Source organism: Anolis sagrei, chromosome X (genome assembly GCF_037176765.1).
Source record: "Anolis sagrei isolate rAnoSag1 chromosome X, rAnoSag1.mat, whole genome shotgun sequence".
Lineage (NCBI taxonomy): Eukaryota > Metazoa > Chordata > Lepidosauria > Squamata > Dactyloidae > Anolis > Anolis sagrei.
In genome coordinates this window covers 70,187,931-70,213,022 of record NC_090034.1, presented here as the reverse complement: position 1 = coordinate 70,213,022, position 25,092 = coordinate 70,187,931, and the positions used below count along the sequence as shown (strand labels likewise).

The 25,092-nt window shown below is 43.6% G+C and overlaps 1 protein-coding gene across 2 annotated transcripts in view; it reads right to left on the bottom strand.

The window, feature by feature from the left end:
• Nucleotides 1-25,092, bottom strand: part of DLGAP3 (DLG associated protein 3) — a 555,041-nt gene that overhangs the window by 80,378 nt on the left and 449,571 nt on the right. Inside the window, exons 5-7 of one of the 2 annotated variants that reach the window (XM_060784572.2) lie at nucleotides 10,106-10,220; nucleotides 5,203-5,452; nucleotides 3,177-3,520 (exon numbers count right to left, since the gene is read on the bottom strand). In XM_060784572.2, the coding sequence (XP_060640555.1) occupies nucleotides 3,177-3,520; nucleotides 5,203-5,452; nucleotides 10,106-10,220 (709 nt within the window). The remainder of the gene's footprint in view (nucleotides 1-3,176; nucleotides 3,521-5,202; nucleotides 5,453-10,105; nucleotides 10,221-25,092) is intronic. The other variant, XM_060784573.2, reaches the window with a different exon arrangement.

Here is a 25,092-nt window from a genome sequence, read left to right as displayed (position 1 = left end):
ATTTCTATGTTCCAAGAACTTCTACATTGAATGTAACATGTCATTAATAAAAGACTGTTTATAAATAGAAGATAGTTTATCAATACTTTGTCAACACAGTGAAACTAGAGCTTCCAAAATCACAATTAAACAATGTCAGGCACAGTGACACAAAATAACACTTTCTATGTTTCTATGTCAATTCAGGGATTGTAGTATATCTATTATCTTTATGTTGCTGTGTTTCTTATTTAGTGAATTAAAACATCATAACACCTGAAGAAGATATTGCGAAACAAGGGAAACAACCCGGGAGACCTTGTTGTGTGTCACGGTCACTGATGTTGTTTATGGAAGATCTTTCGACAACATAGAAAGTGTTGTCGAAGGCTTTCATGGCTGGAATCACTCAGTTCTTGTGGTTTTTTTCGGGCTATATGGCCATGTTCTAGAGGCATTTCTCCTGACGTTTCGCCTGCATCTATGGCAAGCATCCTCAGAGGTGTGAGGTCGCTTGAGGATCTAAGGATGCTTGCCATAGATGCAGGCGAAACGTCAGGAGAAATGCCTCTAGAACATGGCCATATATCCCGAAAAAACCCACAGAACTGAACATAGAAAGTGTTATTTTGTGTCAATGTGCCTGACATTGTTTAATTCTTATTTTGGAAGCTCTAGTTTCACTGTGTTGACAAAGTATTGATAAACCGTGTGTCACTGTCCCTGATGTTGTTTGTGGAAGAAGATCTTTCGACAACATAGAAAGTGTTATTTTGTGTCACTGTGCCTGACATTGTTTAATTGTGATTTTGGAAGCTCTAGTTTCACTGTGTTGACAAAGTATTGATAAACTATCTTCTATTTATAAACAGTCTTTAATTAATCGTGTGAATGTTCTCAGGTTACATTCAATGTAGAAATTCTTGGAACAGAGAAACTGTGATTTGCAATCTACAGTTTTTGTAATTGGAATTTATAGTTCAACTACAATTTATGGCAGGCATCCTCAGAGGTTGTGAAGTCTGCTGGAAACTAGGAAAATGGGGTTTTATATATCTCCACCAACGATGGATTTGAACCAAACTTGGCACACAGAACTCCCATGAATATCCAGGATGGGAGAAATTTATTTATTCATATTTTATTTACTTATTTCACGCATTTCTACCCCGCCCTTCTCAACCCCCTAGGGGGGACTCAGGGCGGCTCCCAGCCGGCACAATTCGATGCCTACAGTTAAACAAAGATACATATCAACAATAAATTATAAATAGTTAAACATAAAATTATTACAATAAAATGTCATAAAAAGCCAACTTAGTGGCCATTGTTTCACCAAGTTCCGTATTTAGTGGGCCATTCAGCTTATCATAGGAGCCGCCGGTGACGCAGTGGGTTAAACCCCTGTGCCAGCAGGACTGAAGACCGACAGGTCGCAGGTTCGAATCCGGGGAGAGGCGGATGAGCTCCCTCTATCAGCTCCAGCAATTCATGCAGGGACATGAGAGAAGCCTCCCACAAGGATGATAAAAACATCAAATCATCCAGGCGTCCCCTGGGCAACGTCCTTGCAGACGACCAATTCTCTCACATCAGAAGCGACTTGCTCCTGACACAACAACAACAACAAAAAGCTTATCATAATCCATTTCCAAAGCACTTGTCGTCATTGTCCTTGCCAATCTGCCAGATTACCCAAATGCCTGGTCCCATATCCATGTTTTTAATTTCCTTCTAAAAGAGAGGAAGGATGACAATGATCTAATTTCCCCGGGAAGTGAATTCCGCAGTCGGGGGGACACCACCGAGAAGGCCCTGTCCCTCGTCCCTGCCAGTCTCATTTGTGACAAGGGCGGGGCCGAGAGCAGGGCCCCTCCAGAAGATCTTAAATTCCTAGGCGGGACATAGAAGGAGATACGTTCGGACAGGTACGCTGGGCTGGAGTCTTGTCTGTTGGATGTAGGTGTGAATGCTTCAATTGGCCACCTTGATAGCATTTAATAGCCTAGCAGTTTCAACATCTGGCTCCTTACTGCCTGGGGGAATCCTTTTAAAGGTCAGGCAGTGAGAAGCCAGGCCTTGAAACGGCAATTTATTTATTTATTTACTTATTTCGTGTACTTCTACCCCGCCCTTCTCAACCCCCGAGGGGGGACTCAGGGCGGCTTACAAAAAAGGCACAATTCGATGCCTACACAATAATACAGATAAACGTATAAAACAGTAATTAAAACTGTTATAACAGTTACAAACAATCAGTATATATCACAGTCAATAAACCAATCTCAAGCTCTGCGTTCGATAACTCAGAGTCCATATTTCATTCTACATTGTCTATTCCTATCAGTCGTCGTAGGCCTTTATTTATCTGCCAGGTTGCCCAAATGCCTGGTCCCAAATCCAAGTTTTTAATTTCCTTCTAAAGGAAAGGAGGGATGTCGCTGATCTAACTTCCCCGGGGAGTGAATTCCACAGGTGAGGGGCCACCACCGAGAAGGCCCTGCAAGGCCATTAATTGCTAATCAAGGTGGCTGTCAGGAGCCGGTTTCCAGGCCTTGGGTTTTGGCACTAAAAACCAGGATCCTGACATGCAACGCTGATAAGGACTGTGTCGCTGGTGACCTCGGAGGGAGCAGTTGGCATTTGGCGGGAATGTTGCGTGGGACTCTTGGCTGGCGGGAAAGGAGATTTCAAATGTGGGGGAGGGTATATAAGGGTTGACCGGCGGCTGCTAGTCAATCCTGGCTTTCTTTGTGTCTGAACAGTAAAAGTTTCTGATTGATTACGGATTGGAGTCCTGTGTCGTTATTGGGAACGGCTGTTGTGCGCTGACATTGACCCTGGACATTCCAAAGATATATAAACCCCATTTTCCTAGTTTCCAACAGAACTCGCAACTTCTAAAGGATGCCTTCCATTGATGCAGGCAAAACATCAGGAGAGAATGCTTCTGGAACATGACTATACAGCCCAGAAAACTCACAACAACCCAATATAAGATTTGTAAGATAATAGCATAGATTTCCAAGATTTTTGTCATTTCTCCTTACATTCACATGACTCACACATTGCAGCTGACAGACTAATGTGTCACTACACAGTTTGAAAAGCTCTGTTGTATCCCGTGCAACTGCTGAATTGCTCTGACCAGCTCAGAACAAAATTTCTACACAATGTCAAGTTTTGTTTGGACCTACCTGAACTCCAATGGAGGGGCGCCACTTCCTCTGGCGAGCCAGACTCCGCAGCTCTTCCCTCCCGGGGATCGTCCGGATGATAAGGGTGGACGGTTTGGGGGCAGTCCTGGCTTGGAGGGAAGGCAAATCCAGGGACATGGCAGTGATCTTGGTGCTTTCCAAACTCTCGGTGGAGTTGCAGCGCTTGGCGGCCTCTTTGGACCACGAGGAGGGGCTCCGGCTGACCTCTCGAGGCAGGAAGCTGTCATGAGTGGACTCGCTACTGCTTTGCGTGGTCACGGCTATGAGGGGCTTGGCTTTGATTCCTGAAGGGAGGGCTGGCGGAGCTTTCCTGTAAGAAAAGGCTACGAGGAGATGGGGTAAGGAGAAGGAGAAGGAAAATAAGCAAACATGAAGACAAAGAAAGACAAGGACCTGTGACTGTTACATTGGGTGAAACAACCCTGCTGCACCCAGAGATCTGAAAGAGTTGGACCATCGCACCCTGAATCATATTTGGACTCTGATCGTGCAAAAAGTAACCTTCCCAAATGGAGTGTTCCAGTGGGTGACAGACTTTGGAAATATTTAATATGGCAAATAGGTTTATTTGAGCAAGTTAGTTCGGAAGAAATTTGTCATGGAGTTGGAGAGATTTGAACTCAGGTTTCCAGAGATATAGGACCTCATCACATTGAGGTCCTGAAGCCGGGGAACAGCAGGGGCATTCATTGGGCAGCGGGGCAAATCCAGCTTCCCCCCCCATGCTTTCCCCATTCTACCTTACGAGAACACAGGAAGCCTCCTATGTTCTCCTTGCTCCATTGCAGGATGCTCCCAGCACAGTTCGTTGACAGGAGCCTTCCAGAAATTGCTGTGTGTCGTTTGATGGGACCCGGCGAGCTCTGTCCAGGAACTGAGCTCGAAGCATCCTACAATGGGTCCGTTTGTCATGTGATGAAGTCGTAAGTCTAATTCTCATAGAAAGTTGGGATAGGAACAGTTTTAAAAATGCAAAAGAAGTGCTTACATCCTTAACAGAATGGCTTGTTGTAGACCAGGGTGAGCTAGGAGGAAGCTCAGTGGAAAACCAGATCCACATTCGAATTCTGGCATTTCCTAGCTTACTTGGGAAATAATGCCAACCTAGCAGTTTGAAAACATGCAATTGTGAGTAGATCAATAGGTACCACTCCGGTGGGAAGGTAACGGCGCTCCATGCAGTCATGCCGGCCACATGACCTTGGAGGTGTCTACGGACAACGCTGGCTCTTCGGCTTAGAAATGGAGATGAGCACCACACCCCAGGCTCAGACATGACTGGACTTAATGTCAGGGGACTACCTTTACCTTTTTTAAACAGCTGCTGCCAGTCAACGAAGGAAATACTAGGCTAGATGGACCAGTAAGGTAAAGGTTTCTCCTGACATTGAGTCTAGTTGTGTCCAACTCTGGGAAGGGGTGGTGGTGGTGCTCATCTCCATTTCTAAGCTGAAGAGCTGATGTTGTCCATAGACACCTCCAAGGTCATGTGGCTAGCATGACTACATGGAGTGCCGTTACCTTCCCGCAGAAGTGGTATCTATCGATCTACTCACATTAGCATGTTTTCAAACTGCTTGATTGTCAGAAGCTGGGGCTAACAGCAGGAGCTCACCCCCACTCCCTGGATTTGAACCACCAACCTTTCGGTCAGCAAGTTCAGCTGCTCAGTGGTTTAACATGCTGTGCCACTAGGATTCAGGCATTTGCTTGCCAGCCAGGATTGACATTAGGTTGATTGCTATGGAAGTTGAGGATCCACTCCTAGTTTCACAGTTGTCCTCCTGGGTTATGTAGGATCAGTCTTAGTGCTCAACTTCTCCTAGGATTCTGTTTGGGAGAGCTCTCACACCACTCTGTGGCATGGCTCATTGTAAATTCAGAAGTAGATTTCCACCGTTATGGCAATGATAATCTTTCAACAGAAGGACACCAAGGATGGGTCCAATCCTGAGTTCTCAAGAAGGAGGTTTTATAACTAAGGAACAGTCAATGAAATACTTACAGGTGCTTGGCTTGAGGATGCTGCTGGTGAGGGGCTGACCATGGCCGGGCTGGTGGGTGGTGGTGGCCATGGTGAAGAGAGAGAGGCAGTCGTCGTCCTGGGAGCAGCCGGCCTGGATGGCCCTCAGGTAGCTATGGCTACGCATGCGGAAGCAACCCGGCAGGTCCAGGGCCTCCACAGCCTGGGATTCCACCTCTCCAAACACAGACTCACACACAGCCTCAAACTGGTGGTTCAACTCGTCATTAATCTGGAGGAAAAGCAGTGGAAAATAGAGGGATGGAGATGGGCAGTGAGGATGCTGCTGGTGAGGGACTGGCCGTGGCTGGGCTAGTGGGTGGTGAGTCTTGACCTGGACATTGTTTCAGACGGTACATGACAACAAACCCAACTTTGTTGCCAAGGGTATACTCAATGGAAAGTTCCACTCAAAGTCATCTCTTTTGTGAGTACACAGTATGACCTTCATATCCATGGGGATATGTTTTTGAATTACAGGAAACCATGGATAATAGTGAACCCTACAAAAATGAATGACTTCTGCCTGAAAATTTCTATCTAGGAATTTGTTGGATCCTCCAGGTCAACTCTACGTTAATGTTCCACAGAAGTATGACACATATGGCACTTTTTGGGGATGGAAGTATAATTTAAATCTTGAGGGACATGTTTAAATGTCTGTTGCAATAATGGATTGGCCTTATTCTTTTGGGTGGGGAAACCAAATTAACATTTTAAACCATTTCAGACTCATTTTAAACCAATTTAAACTCTTGTGAAGAATCACAAGTGGATTTCTAGGGGTGTGTGTGTGTGTATTAAAATGGGGTGCTGGTGTTGGGAACTGTTCACTTGTATTTCACCCAATTTTCCCACCAATAAATGTCAAGGAAGTCACTGGAGAGAAAGGGAGAAGATGGAGGCCTGTGGGTTTTGGCAGCTGATGGCTAGGAGTGTGGGGCGGAAAGTTGCAAGATCTCAGCATTTCTCTCTTGAGTTTTAAAAGCCTTCAATCAAGAGGTCTATTGTCTTCTGTAAGTCTCTTGAAGCCACATCTACCCTCTTTTGCCACCAAGAATGAGACACTTCTCTGCAAAAAAAATGCATATGTGCCACATCCTTTATGGGGTGATGTCTTATGTAGAGTATCTCTTACTCTACATAAGACACCACCCCATAAAAGATGTGGCACATATGCAGTTTTTTGCAGAGAAGTGTCTCATTCTTGGTGATTCAGGGTCAGTCTGATGACCCCACCTTTCCATTTATTGCTCTGTGACATCTTGTAGCAACAAGTTTTGTCTACCATGTCAACAAGAAGTCATGGATTCTCTTCATGTTTTAATCTTGACTTTGAAGGACCTCTCCAAGGTGCTGAACTTTCTCTTCCAAATCGTTTCAGCACTTTGGATTGTTTCTCTCCCAGGTGCCAAGCCTGTTGGGTTTTATCCCTGGACTGCACAAGTCTCTTGTATCATCAAGTCTCCAGTTCTCAATGAGTAGTTAGACTAGAGACAGGATTAGAGCGAGGGATTCCTCCCTCCACATTCCTATGCATGCTTTTCCCAGAAGGGTCTTTGTTTTCATTCTTCCTCCTTTCCACTATCTCCTCTCTCCTTGCCACTATCTCCTCCCCTTTGAAGATGTAGCAATGTAATCTCTGTGAGGTCACTTCCTTTTTAAAGGTGTTTTAATTGCCATGGGATTGGCCATGTGGTCAGCCTCCGTTTTTCTTTTCTGCCTTTTACTTCCTTCCAGTGAAGACGCATTTTGCCTCTCTCTCTCGAGGCAAAATGTAGTTGCATGGATATTTTGACTTTTTATCCTTTTTACCTTTCCTAGAGAGTTTGGAAGCTAGTTAGCACCAAGACCTTTTCTATCTGGAATGTATTTCTTTTCTTGAATAAATATTTTTGAAATATTTATTCAAGTTCTGACTCTGCAATCCTGTGCCACCCTGTTGAATGGAAGCTTATCCTGGCTCACCACATGTAAGTTTCCGCTGTCTATGAAGTTTACTTCTAGTACTTTGCTATATTTATGGTGGAATCACCCCAACTGAGGGTTATTTTGAGCCTAACAGCTCAGATTCCCCAACAAAGCCTATTCCTCCAAGAAGTGTCAACATATTGAATAGCTCCTACAACATTTATTCAAAAACCTGAATAGCCAACCCCACAGATATGGAGGCTACCGGTCACAGGGACTTGCTTTCTGGCTTGCAGCTAAAACAAGAAAGACAGGCAGAGACTCAGAAATGCTGAATTTGCACAGTGGTTTCAGAGATTCCATCACACGATAGTCTGAAGAGATTGTCTGCTGTGTATACAAGAATGTGGAAATGATAATAGTTTGGTGGTGAGTCATTATAACATTTTTTTTTAACAAAGGAGACGGGCTCAGCAGGAAAAAGAACACTCTTATTGCTAGTCTCAACTTAAGTAGACCTTTCTAACTCAGTGGGATTTGCCAAGGTGTTAATTTTCAGACTGATTCAGCACTTGATTCAATGGGCTATTCTAGTTGGGAGTACCAATAGTACCCAGAGTACTGACTTTCATATCTGAAGGGCTTTTATGAGTGACTACGCAGGACAGCATTTAATAGGCGAGTGCTATACTACTTCAGCTCTTAATAATAATAGTTGAGACCCTGCATAAAAAGAGACATAGTGTAATTTTATATTCACAGTCACACCTTGATTGTGAAATAGCAGCATTGCAATGTTACATGACTCAGTGTTCCCCAAATACACGTTTTAATTTGGCATCAGAATGAAAGCAGAGTTGGCACCAATCTGGCACTGACAACATTATATCATCATTGTGCTTTCTCAGAAGAATATAGAGTAGAGTCTCGCTTATCCGACATAAACGGGCCGGCAGAATGTAGGATAAATGAAAATGTCGCCACCGGGATTGTGGCGCAGCTGGCTGAATGTCAGCTGCATTAAGATCACTCTGACCAAAAGGTCATGAGTTCGAAGCCAGCCCGGGTTGGAGTGGGTTTCCAACCCATTGTGTAGCCTGTTGTCGACCTTTGCAACCCGAAAGACAGTTGCATCTGTCAAGTAGGAAAATTAGGTACCACCTTAAAGTGTGGGGAGGCTAAATTAACTAATTTATGAAGGCATAAAAAAGACTCCAGCAAAGCACTCCAGCAAAAAAGCATGCGGGGAATGCGGAAGTACTTCATCAGTGTCGCAGATGGACGATGAAAGCGACAGCTCCCCTGGCGGCCAGAAAAAGTTAAATAGCCTCTGTGTATGTCTGTATATGTTGCATGTTAAAATTGGCATTGAATGTTTGCCATATATGTGTACACTGTAATCCGCCCTGAGTCCCCTGCAGGGTGAGAAGGGCGGAATATAAATGCTGTAAATAAATAATAAAGAAATAAATACGGAGTATCCTACTGTTACTCATCCGACGCGGTGCTAGACACCTAGAATACTAACATACACACTAGCCCATACATGGTTTTACTGTATGTATGGGCAAGTGTGTATGTTTTTGTATGTTTTGCATGTTTTGATATGGTCAAAATTGACTAATCAGTAAAGAATTGTTGTTGCTCTTCTACTAACAGGGACTCATAGTGTTAAGGCAAGGCAATGCCCTGGAGCTTGAACGGCTCAGCAGGAAGTTCCTGGATGCAGAAGAGGAGCGTGGAAATCACAAAGGGAAGGAAGGATGCTTCCACTTCCGGTCCTGCCTCTTTCCCCTCTTTCCTCCTTCCTCCTCCTCCTTGTCTTGCCTTTTGCAGTTACTGGGAATGGAGAGAGAATTGGGGATCATTCCTTTAATGCTGGAGGAAAAGGGCGACATTGGATAAGAACATTGGATAAGATGGAATGTCAGATAAGTGAAGTCGGATAAGCAAGACTCTACTGTATTGTGTTTCTTGGTGTACTTTTTTTTAATTGCTGGGGGCTGGTTTGGAGAGAAAGTTTGAATATATATCCAATAAATACAGTAAACAGACAGGCATGAGCATGTTCCCAGCAAATGCGAGATATAAGCAAGGCAAGCAAAACCTATATATGGTCTCATGAGCTTGCCATGCACCAGGACCAAGACTCGCAGTCAAGAAGCTCCTGTGCCAAATGCAGTATGATGGACACTTCTGGGATCTGAATGCACACAACTATTTAGAGCAGTGGCCAAAGCAAGGCATACAGAGCATGCACCACAGCACTGAACGAAGAAAGCAAGTTGTTGCCTTGCGTCACATTCTTGCAGCCTAAATATGCTTTTTCGGTAGCAGACATAGGGCTGCATGCCACTTTCCACCTCTTTGTTAGCTCTACAGTAGCACTTAGCTGCAGTATCTGCCACTCCAAACTTCACAAAGGAAGAGAAAAGTGTTCTTTTTGGTCAAAGGGAATTTTTCACAGAGCACCATCTAAAGGAAATGGAGGGGCAACAGCAGCTTTTGCTTCTGCAAGCAATCCACAATCGCAAAGCTTGGAAAAGTCCATTTGGGGACTTCAAATCTCCAAGTCCCTTATCCAGAATGGCTTCTGACCATGCTGGTTGAAGAATTCTGGGAAACAGTCCAAAAAAGCGAAACCCTTTCCAGGCTTTGCATAGATAAAATGCTTTTGGGATCTAGATATGCAAGGAAAAGGTCACGGAATTGAATCTGTTCCCCAAACTTTTCGGCTTCCCATTTTATCCCTACGAAAGGATTTCTTTCTCTATCCCAATTATAGAAAAAATATCCTTTAGTAGGGATTTGGGTAGACTCTGATGTTCCACTTTCCAATCACGTTTCCACAGCGAAAGTGTCCACATTCGAGGTTATACTGCATGATTCCTATTAATGTCTCTCATTCTTGCTCCCTTCTTTCTTGACCCACTTTCCCACTGACACCCCAAAAGCGAACAACAAAGCACCTCACCTGCCCGGTGGTGAAGGAACGTCCATACCCTTGTCCCCGTGGCCGGATTCGGGGTGACGTGCAGCAGCTGGGACAGTTACAGATATATGAGTCAGAATAGTGTCTACTTGCAAACCTAATGAAAGACATGGGGAAGAAAGGTTTCTGAACTGAGCCTGAAAGCATGACATGAGCAGAACAAATGGAAATGATTCTGGGCATGGTCTTCTGGAATGCCAGAAAAGTCTGGCTGGAGCAGACCAAAGACCTATCTAGCGTAATGCTCTGTTTCCTGGGCAATGGTCAGCCACATGGACATAGGAAGCCCAGAAGTAGAATATGAGTGTTCAAAAACAGATACTCACCCTCCAAGTCACAGATGAAACTTGGACATATGTGGCCAAGTAGCATCAGAGTGTGGTCAATCACTGGCCATTGGCCAACATACATTTTGGCGCCTCAAATGTTAGCCCTGTTTCTGGGTATATTTGACCTGCTGATTCCAAAAACAGCACCAATTTCCCCCGATGAGCTCTAGCTTTTGAGATACAGAACATATGCTGGGTTGCTTTGAGTTTCCCAGGCTGTATGGCTATGCTCCAGAAGTATTCTCTTTTGACGTTTTGCCCACATCTATAGCAGAGATTGAGAGATCTGTTGGAAACTATGTAAGTGAGCTTTATATATCCGTGGAATGTCCAGGGTGGTGGAAAGAAATCTTTTCTGCTTGAGGTATGTAATGAATCTCTTACCTTGGCAGGCTAGCTTAAGCCTAAGAGAGTGGGCCTGGCGAAACCACAACATCCATTTTAGAGAAGGGAGACAGGAAGACGCCATCTTAGGTTAGGTTTGCCTTAAGGGGGCATGTTCTAGTCTTGAAGGAAAAAGTGACTTTTAAGCTGAGGCTTGAGTTCTCAGATTGCCAGTTGGGAGTTGAGAGTTGGAGCTTGGAAAGGGTGTTAGTGAGAGCAGTTTGGGGTTTTGCAGAAGGACTTTGGGTTAGTCTTTTGTTTAGTATTTAGGGTAGCTATAGAGAAGTATAGCTAGAATATTGTGTGGGAGCAGAACCCCATTAGTGGTCTGTTCTTTTCCTTAAGGAAGGCTAGTTCAGGTTTTGGCTAGTTTCCTAAGGGGGATTTTTTTTGTGGGAGTTACTTTCAGAGATTCATTTCCTGAAGTAATTTTCTGTGTGGAAAGTTTAAGACTTGAAACCCAGAAGTTTTTAAGAACTCTTCTCAAATGTAACCACAAGCTTTGTATGCCAGATTTTTTTTTTACTGAAACCATCAAGCATTTATACTTGAAATATCCAAGTCTGTTCAAATAAAGTTCTTGTTATTTTTACCAACTTATACCAGCCTCAGTGTGAATACCTTTGTGGTAAAAGTGTTATTCAGGTCAGCCTTTTACCAGCCCCTAAGAAAGCTAGAGCAACACAGAGTGTGTTACTGAACAACCTCTCAATAGTACCTCAGCCTGTTCTTTAGTAATATGGTGGCAGCGGAAATCTTTTAAAGAATCATTTTTAAGTCTCTCAGTTCCAGTGGTTCCCAGTTCCTAACTTCTAAATATACAGTTGGTTTCAATAACAATTCTCCCTCTATATTTTGATGAGCTAATCTGGAGTGGTGACATCGTTATATTTTGGTAGGCTGCTGTGCGATTCTTTATAATTTGGTGGTACAGTGGGTTGATTCGTTATAACGTACATGTGAATGTTGCAATTTGCCACCTTCATTAGAATTTAATGACCTGCAGTTTCAAGGCCTGGCTGTTTGCCGCCTGGGGGAATCCTTTGTTGGGAGGTGTGAGCTGGCCCTAATTGATTCTTGTCTGGAATTCCCATGCTTTTTGAGTCTTGCTCTTTATTTGCTCTAACAAAGGATTCCCACAGACAGAAACCAGACTCCACAACTACTGCCATAGATGTGGGTGAAATGTCAGGAGAGAATGCTTCTGGAACATGGCCACACAGCCTGGAAAACTCACAGCAACTCAGTGATTCCACTATGAAAGCCTTCAACAACACATAGACTGTCTACATCACCATCTTCTCACCCACAGAAAACCAAGATAATAAAATCGAAGAAACCAGAGTTGAAGTGGCATGCCCCGACTCTGGCAGTCTTTAGGAGGAGCCTGAAAACGTGGTTGTTCCAGTGTGCCTTCCCAGAATAAGGAAACTCCCAGCAATATGTCCTCTAAATGCACATTATTATGGATCTAGGAGTGTCTGTACGCCCATCCCTCTCTGAAAACTTTATCCTACTCATATTTCATCTGTTCATGCTCAGCATTATTTTAAAATTTTAATTATTACATTTGGCCCAGCCATAGGTTTTTAAACGTTATTGTGTTACCGTTAATGTTTATTGCTTATTTTCTGTTATGAGTTTTATTTTTATTGTTTTGCATTACTTGTTGTTATTGTTTTTATTATTGATGTATTGTGGGCTCGGCCTCATGTAAGCCACACCGAGTCCCTTGGGGAGATGGTAGCGGGGTATAAATAAAGTTTTATTATTATTACTAGCCGTCCCCTGCCACGTGTTGCTGTGGCCCAGAGTGGTGATCTGGAAAATAAAGTAATGAGAAAGTGTTGGTTTCTAATATATGTCATTCCTTTATGCTTGTGAGTAAACAGTATTTCTTGTTGTTTCTTTGTCAGTGTTGATGTGGAGAGTGTCTGGTTTGCCTACTCTGGAATATGCAACATATCATAGTCCTTCTTTAAGGGTCTCTTTCAAATCTGTGATACTATATCTGTGTGTGTGTGTGAGAATCATATCCATCTATCTATATTTATGACTGGATGGCTCTTTGTCAGGAGGGCTCTGATTACATTTTCCCACCCTGGTGAAGAGAGTTGGACTGGATCACCTTAAGTATTTTCTGTTGGTCATGGGGGTTCTGTGTGGGAAGTTTGCTCCATTTCTGTCGAATTCCCTTTTATTGTAGTGAACTATAAATCCCAGTAACTACAAATCCCAAATGTCAAGGTCTATTTCCTCCAAACTCCATCTGTGTTCATATTTGGGCATATGGAATATTCGTGCCAAGTTTGGTCCAGATCCATCATTGTTTGAGTCCACAGTGCTCTCTGGATGTGGGTGAACTACAATTCCCAAACTCAAGGTCAATGTCCACCAAACCCTTCCAGTGTGTTCTATTGGTCATGGAAGTCCTGTATGCCATGTTTGGTTGAATTCCATGATTGGTGGAGTTTAGAATGCTCTTTGATTGTAGGTGAACGATAAATCCCAACAACTACAACTCCCAAATGTCGAGGTTTATTTCCTCCAAACTCCATCTGTGTTCATATTTGGGCATATTGAATATTCGTGCCAAGTTTGGTCCAGATCCATCATTGTTTGAGTCCACAGTGCTCTCTGGATGTGGGTGAACTACAATTCCCAAACTCAAGGTCAACGTCCACCAAACCCTTCCAGTTTTTTCTTTGGTCATGGGCGCCCTGTGTGCTAAGTTTGGCCCAATTCTATCATTGGTGGAGTTCAGAATGCTCTTTGACTGTAGGTAAACTATAAATCCCAGCAACGACAATTCCCAAATGACAAAATCAATTTTTTTGAGTGGAGGACATACATTGGGTTGTTAGGTGTCTTGTGTCCAAATTTGGTGTCAATTCCCCCAGTGGTTTTTGAGTTCTGATGGTATCACAAACAAACATATTTTTATTTATATAGATTATTATTATTATTATTATTATTATTATTATTATTATTATTATATTAGTGGTCCATCCAATGCAATTTTCTGGGCTGTATTATGCTCATGCAAACTGCAGCAGTTTGCTTTTGTCTGAGTTGACAGGGAAGAGCAAGATTTTGCCTTCTTCTTTCTCCCTTGTTGAATTAACAGACTGCTAACCCTGTGAATGACGGTATGCATCTCTAATGTGTGGCCTCCCTTGTATCTCTTTCCTCCTCTAAGTCTTTGTGAACTATCCAATAGCGCTTATCTTTTGCTGCCCAGATCATTATATTCTCAATAAAGATGTACATTTATACAGGGCTGAATGCTTAATGGTTTAGTTGTCAGCCCAGTACAAAAAGGAGAAAGGTGCAGCTGGCTTCCTTCCCATTCACCTGGTTATCTCCCAAGGCTTCTGTCATGGTCCTTTTGTGTATGACTCGGGTAATGGAGTCAAACTAAAGGGGATAAGGCTATTTGTCTCACTAAAGCTGCAGGACTTACTGGATTTACTAGGCTTGGGTAACCACGGAAAAATTTGGTTCTAAACCCGTTTCGTTTTTAGGGGGCGTTGCGTTTCGTTTTTTTAAAGAATTCCGAAATTTTACTTTAAAAAAATTCGAAATATACGAAATTTCGTAAAATTACGAATCGATTCGTTAGTGGCGGACGCGATTGCGCAATATGCTAAAAAAACCTCCAAATGGGACAGGGGGAACTTCTGAAGCTTCCCTCTCCCTCTGTTGTTGACTGTTGGTGCGATAAAACAAACAACAACTATATTATATTATATTATATTATATTATATATTATATATTATATTATATTATGGAGCCCCCGGTGGCGCAGTGGGCTAAAGCACTGAGCTGCTGAGCTTGTTGATCGAAAGGTCGCAAGTTCGATTCCGGGGAGCGGCGTGAGCTTCCGCTGTCAGCCCTAGCTTCTGCCAACCTAGCAGTTCGAAAACATGCAAATGTGAGTAGATCAATAGGTACCGCTCCGGCGGGAAGGTAACGGCGCTCCATGCAGTCATGCCGGCCACATGACCTTGGAGGTGTCTACGGACAGCGCTGGCTCTTCGGCTTAGAAATGGAGATGAGCACCACACCCCAGAGTCAGACATGACTGGACTTAATGTCAGGGGACTACCTTTACCTTTTTATATTATATTATATTATATTATATTATATTATATTATATTATATTATTATAATATGATTATATTATATTGTTGTATATTATATTATAATATGATTATATTATATTATTGTATATTACATTATATTATATTATATATATAATATTATATTATATCTTATTATATTATATTATTATATATAGAATATATATAATATATTCTATTATATTATAATTGTATATTATATTATATTATATATATTACATTATATTATCATATATTACATATATTATATTATAATATACAATTATAATATATTAATAATATAGTAATATAATATATAATATAATATACAATACTATAATAGTATTATAATAATATAATGTGATATAATATAATATATAATGTATATTATATTATTATATTATTATAATATTATATTATTATATTATTTATTATATTATAATTGTATATTATAATAATAATATAATAATAATATAGTAATATAATATATAATATAATAATATAATATACAATACTATAATAGTATTATAATAATATAATGTGATTTAATATAATATATAATGTATATTATTTTATTATAATATTATTATATTATATTATTATATTATTTATTATATTATAATTGTATATTATAAAATATAATTGCGAAATTACGAAAATAATTACGAAAATTGGAAAAATTGTTTCGATTCTTAATTACTCCTCACACTATTCCTGCATGGCTCGATATTGGATCGTAAGCTAATTTAAATACGAATTAATAACGAATTACGAAATTAACAAACTGGATCGCCCAAGCCTAGGATTTACACATGAAGATATTTGTACAGCACAACCCCCATATCGGCAAGACCAGTATCCAGTTTCATGTATCCACTTCTGACAAATATGGTCCTTCAATGCATTTGTAAGGTCCTCTTGGCAACCCCATAGTATTCTTGAGCCAAGAGTCCTTGGTTTCAATAGGCTTTACTGCTATCTGCTGTTTTGTATGCCCACATGAAGCCTGGGAAGGACTGCCTGTGGATACGGGTGTCGTACTGTCTTGCTATCCATTTATGTGCCAGAATTAGTAGAATAGTGATATATGTACACAGCGGGGTCCCTATTTTGGGACTATCCTGGGGGTCGCTATTATAAAAGGTCTCAACTGCATTGTAGATTCCCATTGAAGCATTTTGGATGCTTGGAACTCTCCAAGGTCCTGGCTGTCTAGTCTGACCTTGCTTGGCATTTATTTTGCTAAGCCTCCCTCAGTGTCTAGAACAGCAATGGGCAACCTTTTGAGCTTGGTGTGTCAAAATTTGCCAAAAAATTGAGCATAACTTGGGTGGGTGTCACTTCGAGAACCCCCCCCCCCCCAATATTTTTGCAATATTATAGTTTAAATAACAAAAATGTTTAATTGTAATATATAACTATTTAATAAACCAAAAAGGGTTGGCTACTGCTACTACTATTTCCTTTACTTAACCGTATTTTTTGGGTTCTCCATCAGGCAGGTAGCCCTGCGCACAATTAGGGGTTAACTGGAGCCCCCGGTGGTACAGTGGGTTAAAGCACTGAGCTGCTGAGCTTGTTGATCGAAAGGTCACAGGTTCAATTCTGGGGAGCGGCGTGAGCTTCTGCTGTCAGCCCTAGCTTCTGCCAACCTAGCAGTTCGAAAACATGCAAATGTGAGTAGATCAATAGGTACCGCTCTGGCGGGAAGGTAACGGCGCTCCATGCAGTCATGCCGGCCACATGACCTTGGAGGCGCCTACGGACAACGCTGGCTCTTCGGCTTAGAAATGGAGATGAGCACCACACCCCAGAGTCAGACATGACTGGACTTAATGTCAGGGGACTACCTTTACCTTTACCTAGGGGTTAACTAGCCTAACTGACCAGAAGATGGCATATGTAACTGTCTTTAGGAAAGGTCCGGGTTTATTTATTTATTTATTTACTATTTATTTTAATGTATTGTCGAAGGCTTTCATGGCCTGAATCACTGGGTTGTTGTAGGTTTTTCTGGGCTATATGGCCATGTTCTAGAGGCATTTTCTCCTGACCTTTCGCCTGCATCTATGGCAAGCATCCTCAGAGGTAGTGAGGTCTGTTGGAAGTAGGAAAATGGGTTTATATATCTGTGGAATGATTTATTTATTTAAAACATTTATATTCCACCCTTCTCAACCCGAAGGGGACTCAGGGCAGAGCACAGCATATATACGGCAAACATTCAATGCCGGGATACAAATACTTATATACATACATAAACATTAAAAAACATTTATCACAATATTAAAATATACTATTTAAAACCATCCTAGTCATCCATGTCAAATCTAATTGGCCTGGTCATCTTTCCTATTGCCGCTTTATTGCTCTGTCCCGAAAGCTTGGTCCCACCGCCAAGTTTTTACCATCCTTCTAAAGGACAGGAGAGAGGGGGGCAACCTGATGTCACCAGGAAGGGAGTTCCATAGCCGGGGAGCAATCACCGAGAAGGCCCTGTCTCTCGTCTCCACCAATCGTGCCTGTGACAATGGTGGGAAGGAAGGAGGGCCTCCCCGGAGGATCTTAATCTCCGCGATGGTTCATAGGGGGAGATGCGTTTGTACAGGTAATTTGGGCCAGGGCCATTTAGGGCTTTATAGGCCAAAGCCAGCACTTTGAATTGTGCAAACTGGCAGCCAGTGGAGCTGGCGTAACATGGGAGTTGTATGCTCCCTGTATGCCGCCCCAGTTATTAACCTGGCTGCCTCTTGTTGGACTAGTTGAAGCTTCCGAGCAGTCTTCAAAGGCAACCCCACAAAGAGTGCGTTGCAGTAGTCTATCCTAGATGTAACGAGAGCGTGGACCACTGTGGCCAAGTCTGACTTCCCAAGGTACGGGCGCAGCTGGCGCACAAGTTTTAATTGTGCAAAAGCTCCCCTGGCCACCACTGCAACCTGGGATTCCAGACTCAGTGATGAGTCCAAGAGGACCCCCAAGCTGCGAACTATATGTGTCATGAGTTCGAAGCCAGCCCGGGTTGAAGTGAGTTTCCAACGAATTGTGTAGCCTGTTGTTGACCTTTGCAACCCGAAAGACAGTTGCATCTGTCAAGTAGGAAAATTAGGTACCACCTAAAGTGTGGGGAGGCTAAATTAACTAATTTATGAGGCCATAAAAAAGACTCCAGCATTTCAAAACCTCCCGATAATTTCAAAACCTTTAAAAAAAGACTCCAGCAAAGCACTCCAGCAAAAAAGCATGCGGGGAATGCGGAAGTACTTCATCAGTGTCGCAGATGGACAATGAAAGCGACAGCTCCCCTGGCGGCCAGAAAAAGTTAAATAGCCTCTGTGTATGTCTGTATATGTTTGTATGTCAACAATTGGCATTGAATGTTTGCCATATATGTGTACATTGTAATCCGCCCTGAGTCCCCAGCGGGGTGAGAAGGGCGGAATATAAATGCTGTAAATAAATAATAATAAATAAATAATAAATAATACCGCCCTTCTCAGCCCATAGGAAACTCAAGGCGATTTACAGAGGCAACAATTCAATGCCCAACAACACCATAAAAACATTTTAAACATTTAAAAACATTGACACATAATATAAAACCATAACAAAATCAATAAGACATTAATCATTTGCATCTCCTAGTTAAAACATTGTCCAATCTCATCATCCAGTCATTCCGTATTCCTATGTCTGTTACACTGCCTTTTTAAACACTTGCTCAAACAGCCAAGTCTTGACTTTTTTCCGGGATGTTAAAAGGGAGGGGACCCATCTAATATCCCAAGGAAGGGTGTTCCATAGCCGAGGGGCCACCACTGAGAAGGCCCTGTCTCTCGTCCCCGCCAAACGTATTTGTGATGCAGGCGGGATCGAGAGTAGGGCCTCCCCAGGTCATCTTATTTTATTTACTCTGGAACTCTCTCCCCAAGGCTTGGCCTCATGTTAGCCGCCCTGAGTCCCCTTTGGGGAGATGATGGCGGGGTATAAGGGACAGGGCCTTCTCCGTGGTGGCCCCCTGACTCTGGAACTCTCTCCCCAAGGACATCAGTCAAGCCCCAACGTTGGCAGTCTTTAGGAAGAGCTTGAAGACGTGGCTGTTCCAGTGTGCCTTTCCAGAATAGGAAACTCCCAGCATCATGTCCTAGAATCATAGAATCATAGAATCAAAGAGTTGGAAGAGACCTCATGGGCCATCCAGTCCAACCCCCTGCCAAGAAGCAGGAATATTGCATTCAAATCACCCCTGACAGATGGCCATCCAGCCTCTGCTTAAAAGCTTCCAAAGAAGGAGCCTCCACCACACTCCGGGGCAGAGAGTTCCACTGCTGAACGGCTCTCACAGTCAGGAAGTTCTTCCTCATGTTCAGATGGAATCTCCTCTCTTGTAGTTTGAAGCCATTGTTCCGTGTCCTAGTTTCCAAGGAAGCAGAAAACAAGCTTGCTCCTAAATGCACTTTATTAGAGATTTAAGATTGTCTGCATACCGCACCTACCTCTAAAAACCTATACATTCCACCTGTCATATACAGCACTTTTTAAATTTTATTCATTACATTTGGCCCGGCCTTTAGTTTTAAATGCGTCATGGTGTTATTGTTTTAATGTTTACTGTTATTGCTTTATGTTTATTGTTTTGCTTTATGAGTTTTATTGTTGTGTTTGTTACGCTATTGTTTTATTGAGGGCCTTGGCCTTTTGTAAGCCGCACCGAGTCCTTCGGGAGATGTTAGCGGGGTATAAATAAAGTTAATAATAATAATAATAAACGGTTCCGGCCCAAGCTACCTATCTGACCGCATCTCTGCCTATGAACCCACCAGGACTTTGAGATCTTCCGGGGAGACCCTGCTCTCGATCCCGCCTGCTTCTCAAGCTCGGCTGGCGGGGACGAGAGATAGGGCCTTCTCGGTGGTGGCTCCTCGGCTGTGGAACGCCCTTCCTACGGACATTAGACTAGCACCATCTCTAATGGTATTCCGCAAAAAGGTGAAGACCTGGATGTTTGTGCAGGCGTTTGAGTAATTTAGTGCAATCTGGTAATGGAACATAGGAATGGAACAATGGACGACGAACCTGGACTACGCTTGGATGATGAGAAGATTGGGTACGGTTGTTTTTTGTAATAATTGTGCATTGTAATTGCTTATTGGTAATTTATGGACAATGTGTTAAGTCAATTGTTATATGTTGTATGGAACCACTGCTGTTTCTACTGTTTTTACTGTTTGTGAACCGCTGTGAGTCGCCTTCGGGCTTGAGATACAGCGGTATATAAGCAAAATAAATAAATAAATAAATAAATAAATAATAATAATAATTTATTTATTTGCAGCATTTTTACCCCGCCCTTCTCAACCACCCCGGGGACTCAGAGCGACTAACAAAGGCAGCAATTTGATGCCACAAATCGATAACACAGTATAAAACCATAAATAAATCCAGAGTTAAAACGATAGCAATTAATTATAACCAAATTATCATAACAGAAGGACAATACTCAGTCCACAAACCCATTGATAGAACAATCTTAACGTCCTAGATGGTTAATAGGAAGAAATAGGGGTTAATAAGGATGCACAACAGTAATCGTGGTGAAAATGAGACTGCACTATGCAAGATGGCATTCGTTCTGTGAATTAAGATGACTGCCGCTATTTCTAATGGCAGGAAACGGCACCCATGGCACAGACCCTCGCCTCTTCCAGCCTCGCCCTCATTTAACTCAGTAATGCTGGTCAATTAGAAATCCACAACACCCCAGAATGGTAGATGATGGTTGCTATGGTTATGTGGTTGCTGGTAATGGCGATCACAGTACCCCCAGAGATGCGTCCCCAGAAGCAGTCCGCTGCTCCTTGCTCCGCTGGCTGGAAGTGAGGTCAAAGATCCCCTAACAGCCTAACTGGAAGTCCCAGAACTAGATGCTCTGTGCCGAAGTTTTGTTGTTTTGACTTACAAACCACTGGCACAGAGTGTCTGCACCACACTACAGCAACTGTTTCATACTTGGCTACTGCACCTGGCCGTGCAGGAGCCGAGGATGAAACTTCCTTCTCGGCATGCGGCCCCATACGTCTCTATACGTGGCCCCATGTCATCGAAAATGTCTACGCATGTCAGTGCTGACATGTGTGTCATAGGTACGCCATCATGGGTCTAGAAAGTAATTTAGGGAACTGCAGTCCCCAGAATCCTGCAGCCTATGCTGGCTTGAGGACACTATAAGGACAGTGTCGAAGGGTCTAGGGGCCCTTCCAGGCAGGCCCTATATCCCAAGGTCTGATCCCAGGTTTTCTGTTTATCCCAGGTTATCTGGCAGTGCAGACTCATATAATCCAGTTCAAAGCAGATAACCTGGATCGGATCTTGGGATATAAGGACACAGTGTCGAAGGGTCTAGGGGCCCTTCCAGGCAGGCCCTATATCCCAAGGTCTGATCCCAGGTTTTCTGGCAGTGCAGACTCATATAATCCAGTTCAAAGCAGATAACCTGGATCGTATCTTGGGATATAAGGACACAGTGTCGAAGGGTCTAGGGGCCCTTCCAGACAGGCCCCATATCCCAAGGTCTGATCCCAGGTTTTCTGTTTATCCCAGGTTATCTGGCAGTGCAGACTCATATAATCCAGTTCAAAGCAGATAACCTGGATCGGATCTTGGGATATAAGGAGACAGTGTCGAAGGGTCTAGGGGCCCTTCCAGGCAGGCCCTATATCCCAAGGTCTGATCCCAGGTTTTCTGTTTATCCCAGGTTATCTGGCAGTGCAGACTCATGTAATCCAGTTCAAAGCAGATAACCTGGATCGGATCTTGGGATATAAGGACAGTGTCGAAGGGTCTAGGGGCCCTTCCAGGCAGGCCCTATATCCCAAGGTCTGATCCCAGGTTTTCTGTTTATCCCAGGTTATCTGGCAGTGCAGACTCATATAATCCAGTTCAAAGCAGATAACCTGGATCGGATCTTGGGATATAAGGACACAGTGTCGAAGGGTCTAGGGGCCCTTCCAGGCAGGCCCTATATCCCAAGGTCTGATCCCATGTTTTCCGTTTATCCCAGGTTATCTGGCAGTGCAGACTCATATAATCCAGTTCAAAGCAGATAACCTCGATTGGATCTTGGGATATAAGGACACAGTGTCGAAGGGTCTAGGGGCCCTTCCAGGCAGGCCCTATATCCCAAGGTCTGATCCCAGGTTTTCTGTTTATCCCAGGTTATCTGGCAGTGCAGACTCATGTAATCCAGTTCAAAGCAGATAACCTGGATCGGATCTTGGGATATAAGGACACAGTGTCGAAGGGTCTAGGGGCCCTTCCAGACAGGCCCTATATCCCAAGGTCTGATCCCAGGTTTTCTGTTTATCTCAGGTTATCTGGCAGTGCAGACTCATATAATCCAGTTCAAAGCAGATAACCTGGATCGGATCTTGGGATATAAGGACAGTGTCGAAGGGTCTAGGGGCCCTTCCAGGCAGGCCCTATATCCCAAGGTCTGATCCCAGGTTTTCTGTTTATCCCAGGTTATCTGGCAGTGCAGACTCATATAATCCAGTTCAAAGCAGATAACCTGGATCGGATCTTGGGATATAAGGACACAGTGTCGAAGGGTCTAGGGGCCCTTCCAGACAGGCCCTATATCCCAAGGTCTGATCCCAGGTTTTCTGTTTATCCCAGGTTATCTGGCAGTGCAGACTCATATAATCCAGTTCAAAGCAGATAACCTGGATCGGATCTTGGGATATAAGGACACAGTGTCGAAGGGTCTAGGGGCCCTTCCAGGCAGGCCCTATATCCCAAAGTCTGATCCCAGGTTTTCTGTTTATCCCAGGTTATCTGGCAGTGCAGACTCATGTAATCCAGTTCAAAGCAGATAACCTGGATCGGATCTTGGGATATAAGGACAGTGTCGAAGGGTCTAGGGGCCCTTCCAGACAGGCCCTATATCCCAAGGTCTGATCCCAGGTTTTCTGTTTATCCCAGGTTATCTGGCAGTGCAGACTCATATAATCCAGTTCAAAGCAGATAACCTGGATTGGATCTTGGGATATAAGGACACAGTGTCGAAGGGTCTAGGGGCCCTTCCAGGCAGGCCCTATATCCCAAAGTCTGATCCCAGGTTTTCTGTTTATCCCAGGTTATCTGGCAGTGCAGACTCATGTAATCCAGTTCAAAGCAGATAACCTGGATCGGATCTTGGGATATAAGGACAGTGTCGAAGGGTCTAGGGGCCCTTCCAGGCAGGCCCTATATCCCAAAGTCTGATCCCAGGTTTTCTGTTTATCCCAGGTTATCTGGCAGTGCAGACTCATATAATCCAGTTCAAAGCAGATAACCTGGATTGGATCTTGGGATATAAGGACACAGTGTCGAAGGGTCTAGGGGCCCTTCCAGACAGGCCCTATATCCCAAGGTCTGATCCCAGGTTTTCTGTTTATCCCAGGTTATCTGGCAGTGCAGACTCATGTAATCCAGTTCAAAGCAGATAACCTGGATCGGATCTTGGGATATAAGGACACAGTGTCGAAGGGTCTAGGGGCCCTTCCAGACAGGCCCTATATCCCAAGGTCTGATCCCAGGTTTTCTGTTTATCTCAGGTTATCTGGCAGTGCAGACTCATATAATCCAGTTCAAAGCAGATAACCTGGATCGGATCTTGGGATATAAGGACAGTGTCGAAGGGTCTAGGGGCCCTTCCAGGCAGGCCCTATATCCCAAGGTCTGATCCCAGGTTTTCTGTTTATCCCAGGTTATCTGGCAGTGCAGACTCATATAATCCAGTTCAAAGCAGATAACCTGGATCGGATCTTGGGATATAAGGACACAGTGTCGAAGGGTCTAGGGGCCCTTCCAGACAGGCCCTATATCCCAAGGTCTGATCCCAGGTTTTCTGTTTATCCCAGGTTATCTGGCAGTGCAGACTCATATAATCCAGTTCAAAGCAGATAACCTGGATCGGATCTTGGGATATAAGGACACAGTGTCGAAGGGTCTAGGGGCCCTTCCAGGCAGGCCCTATATCCCAAAGTCTGATCCCAGGTTTTCTGTTTATCCCAGGTTATCTGGCAGTGCAGACTCATGTAATCCAGTTCAAAGCAGATAACCTGGATCGGATCTTGGGATATAAGGACAGTGTCGAAGGGTCTAGGGGCCCTTCCAGACAGGCCCTATATCCCAAGGTCTGATCCCAGGTTTTCTGTTTATTCCAGGTTATCTGGCAGTGCAGACTCATATAATCCAGTTCAAAGCAGATAACCTGGATCGGATCTTGGGATATAAGGACACAGTGTCGAAGGGTCTAGGGGCCCTTCCAGGCAGGCCCTATATCCCAAGGTCTGATCCCAGGTTTTCCGTTTATCCCAGGTTATCTGGCAGTGCAGACTCATATAATCCAGTTCAAAGCAGATAACCTCGATTGGATCTTGGGATATAAGGACAGTGTCAAAGGGTCTAGGGGCCCTTCCAGGCAGGCCCTATATTCCAGGGTCTGATCCCAGGTTTTCTGTTTATCCCAGGTTATCTGGCAGTGCATATAATCCAGTTCAAAGCAGATAACCTGGATCTAGTTTTCTAGATTCCCCCAGTTTCAAATTATGTCCCTTTTTACAACCCACTGACTTATGGTTGAGCTGGCTGGGGGATTCTGGCTTTTGTAGTTATACAGCACCGCCCAGCGTCAAATCATAGAATCATAGAGATGGAAGAGACCTCATGGGCCATCCAGTCCAACCCCCTGCCAAGATGCAGGAATATTGCATTCAAATCACCCCTGACAGATGGCCATCCAACCTCTGTTTAAAAGCTTCCAAGGAAGGAGCCTCCACCACACTCCAGGGCGGAGAGTTCCACTGCTGAACAGCTCTCACTGTCAGGAAGTTCTTCCTCATGTTCAGGTGGAATCTCCTTTCTTGTAGTTTGAAGCCATTATTTCGTGTCCTAGTCCCCAGGGAAGCGGAAAACAAGCTTGCTCCCTCAATCCTGTCCCTTCTTGTGGCTCATGGGTTTATGGTCATGTTGGCTGGGGATTTGAGGTTTTATAGTGTTACAGAACCTCCCAGTTTCAAATCCTGCCCTCTCTTGTGATGCATGGTTGAGTTGGGGGATTTGGGGTTTGGTCGTTACATAGAATCATTCCCCCTTT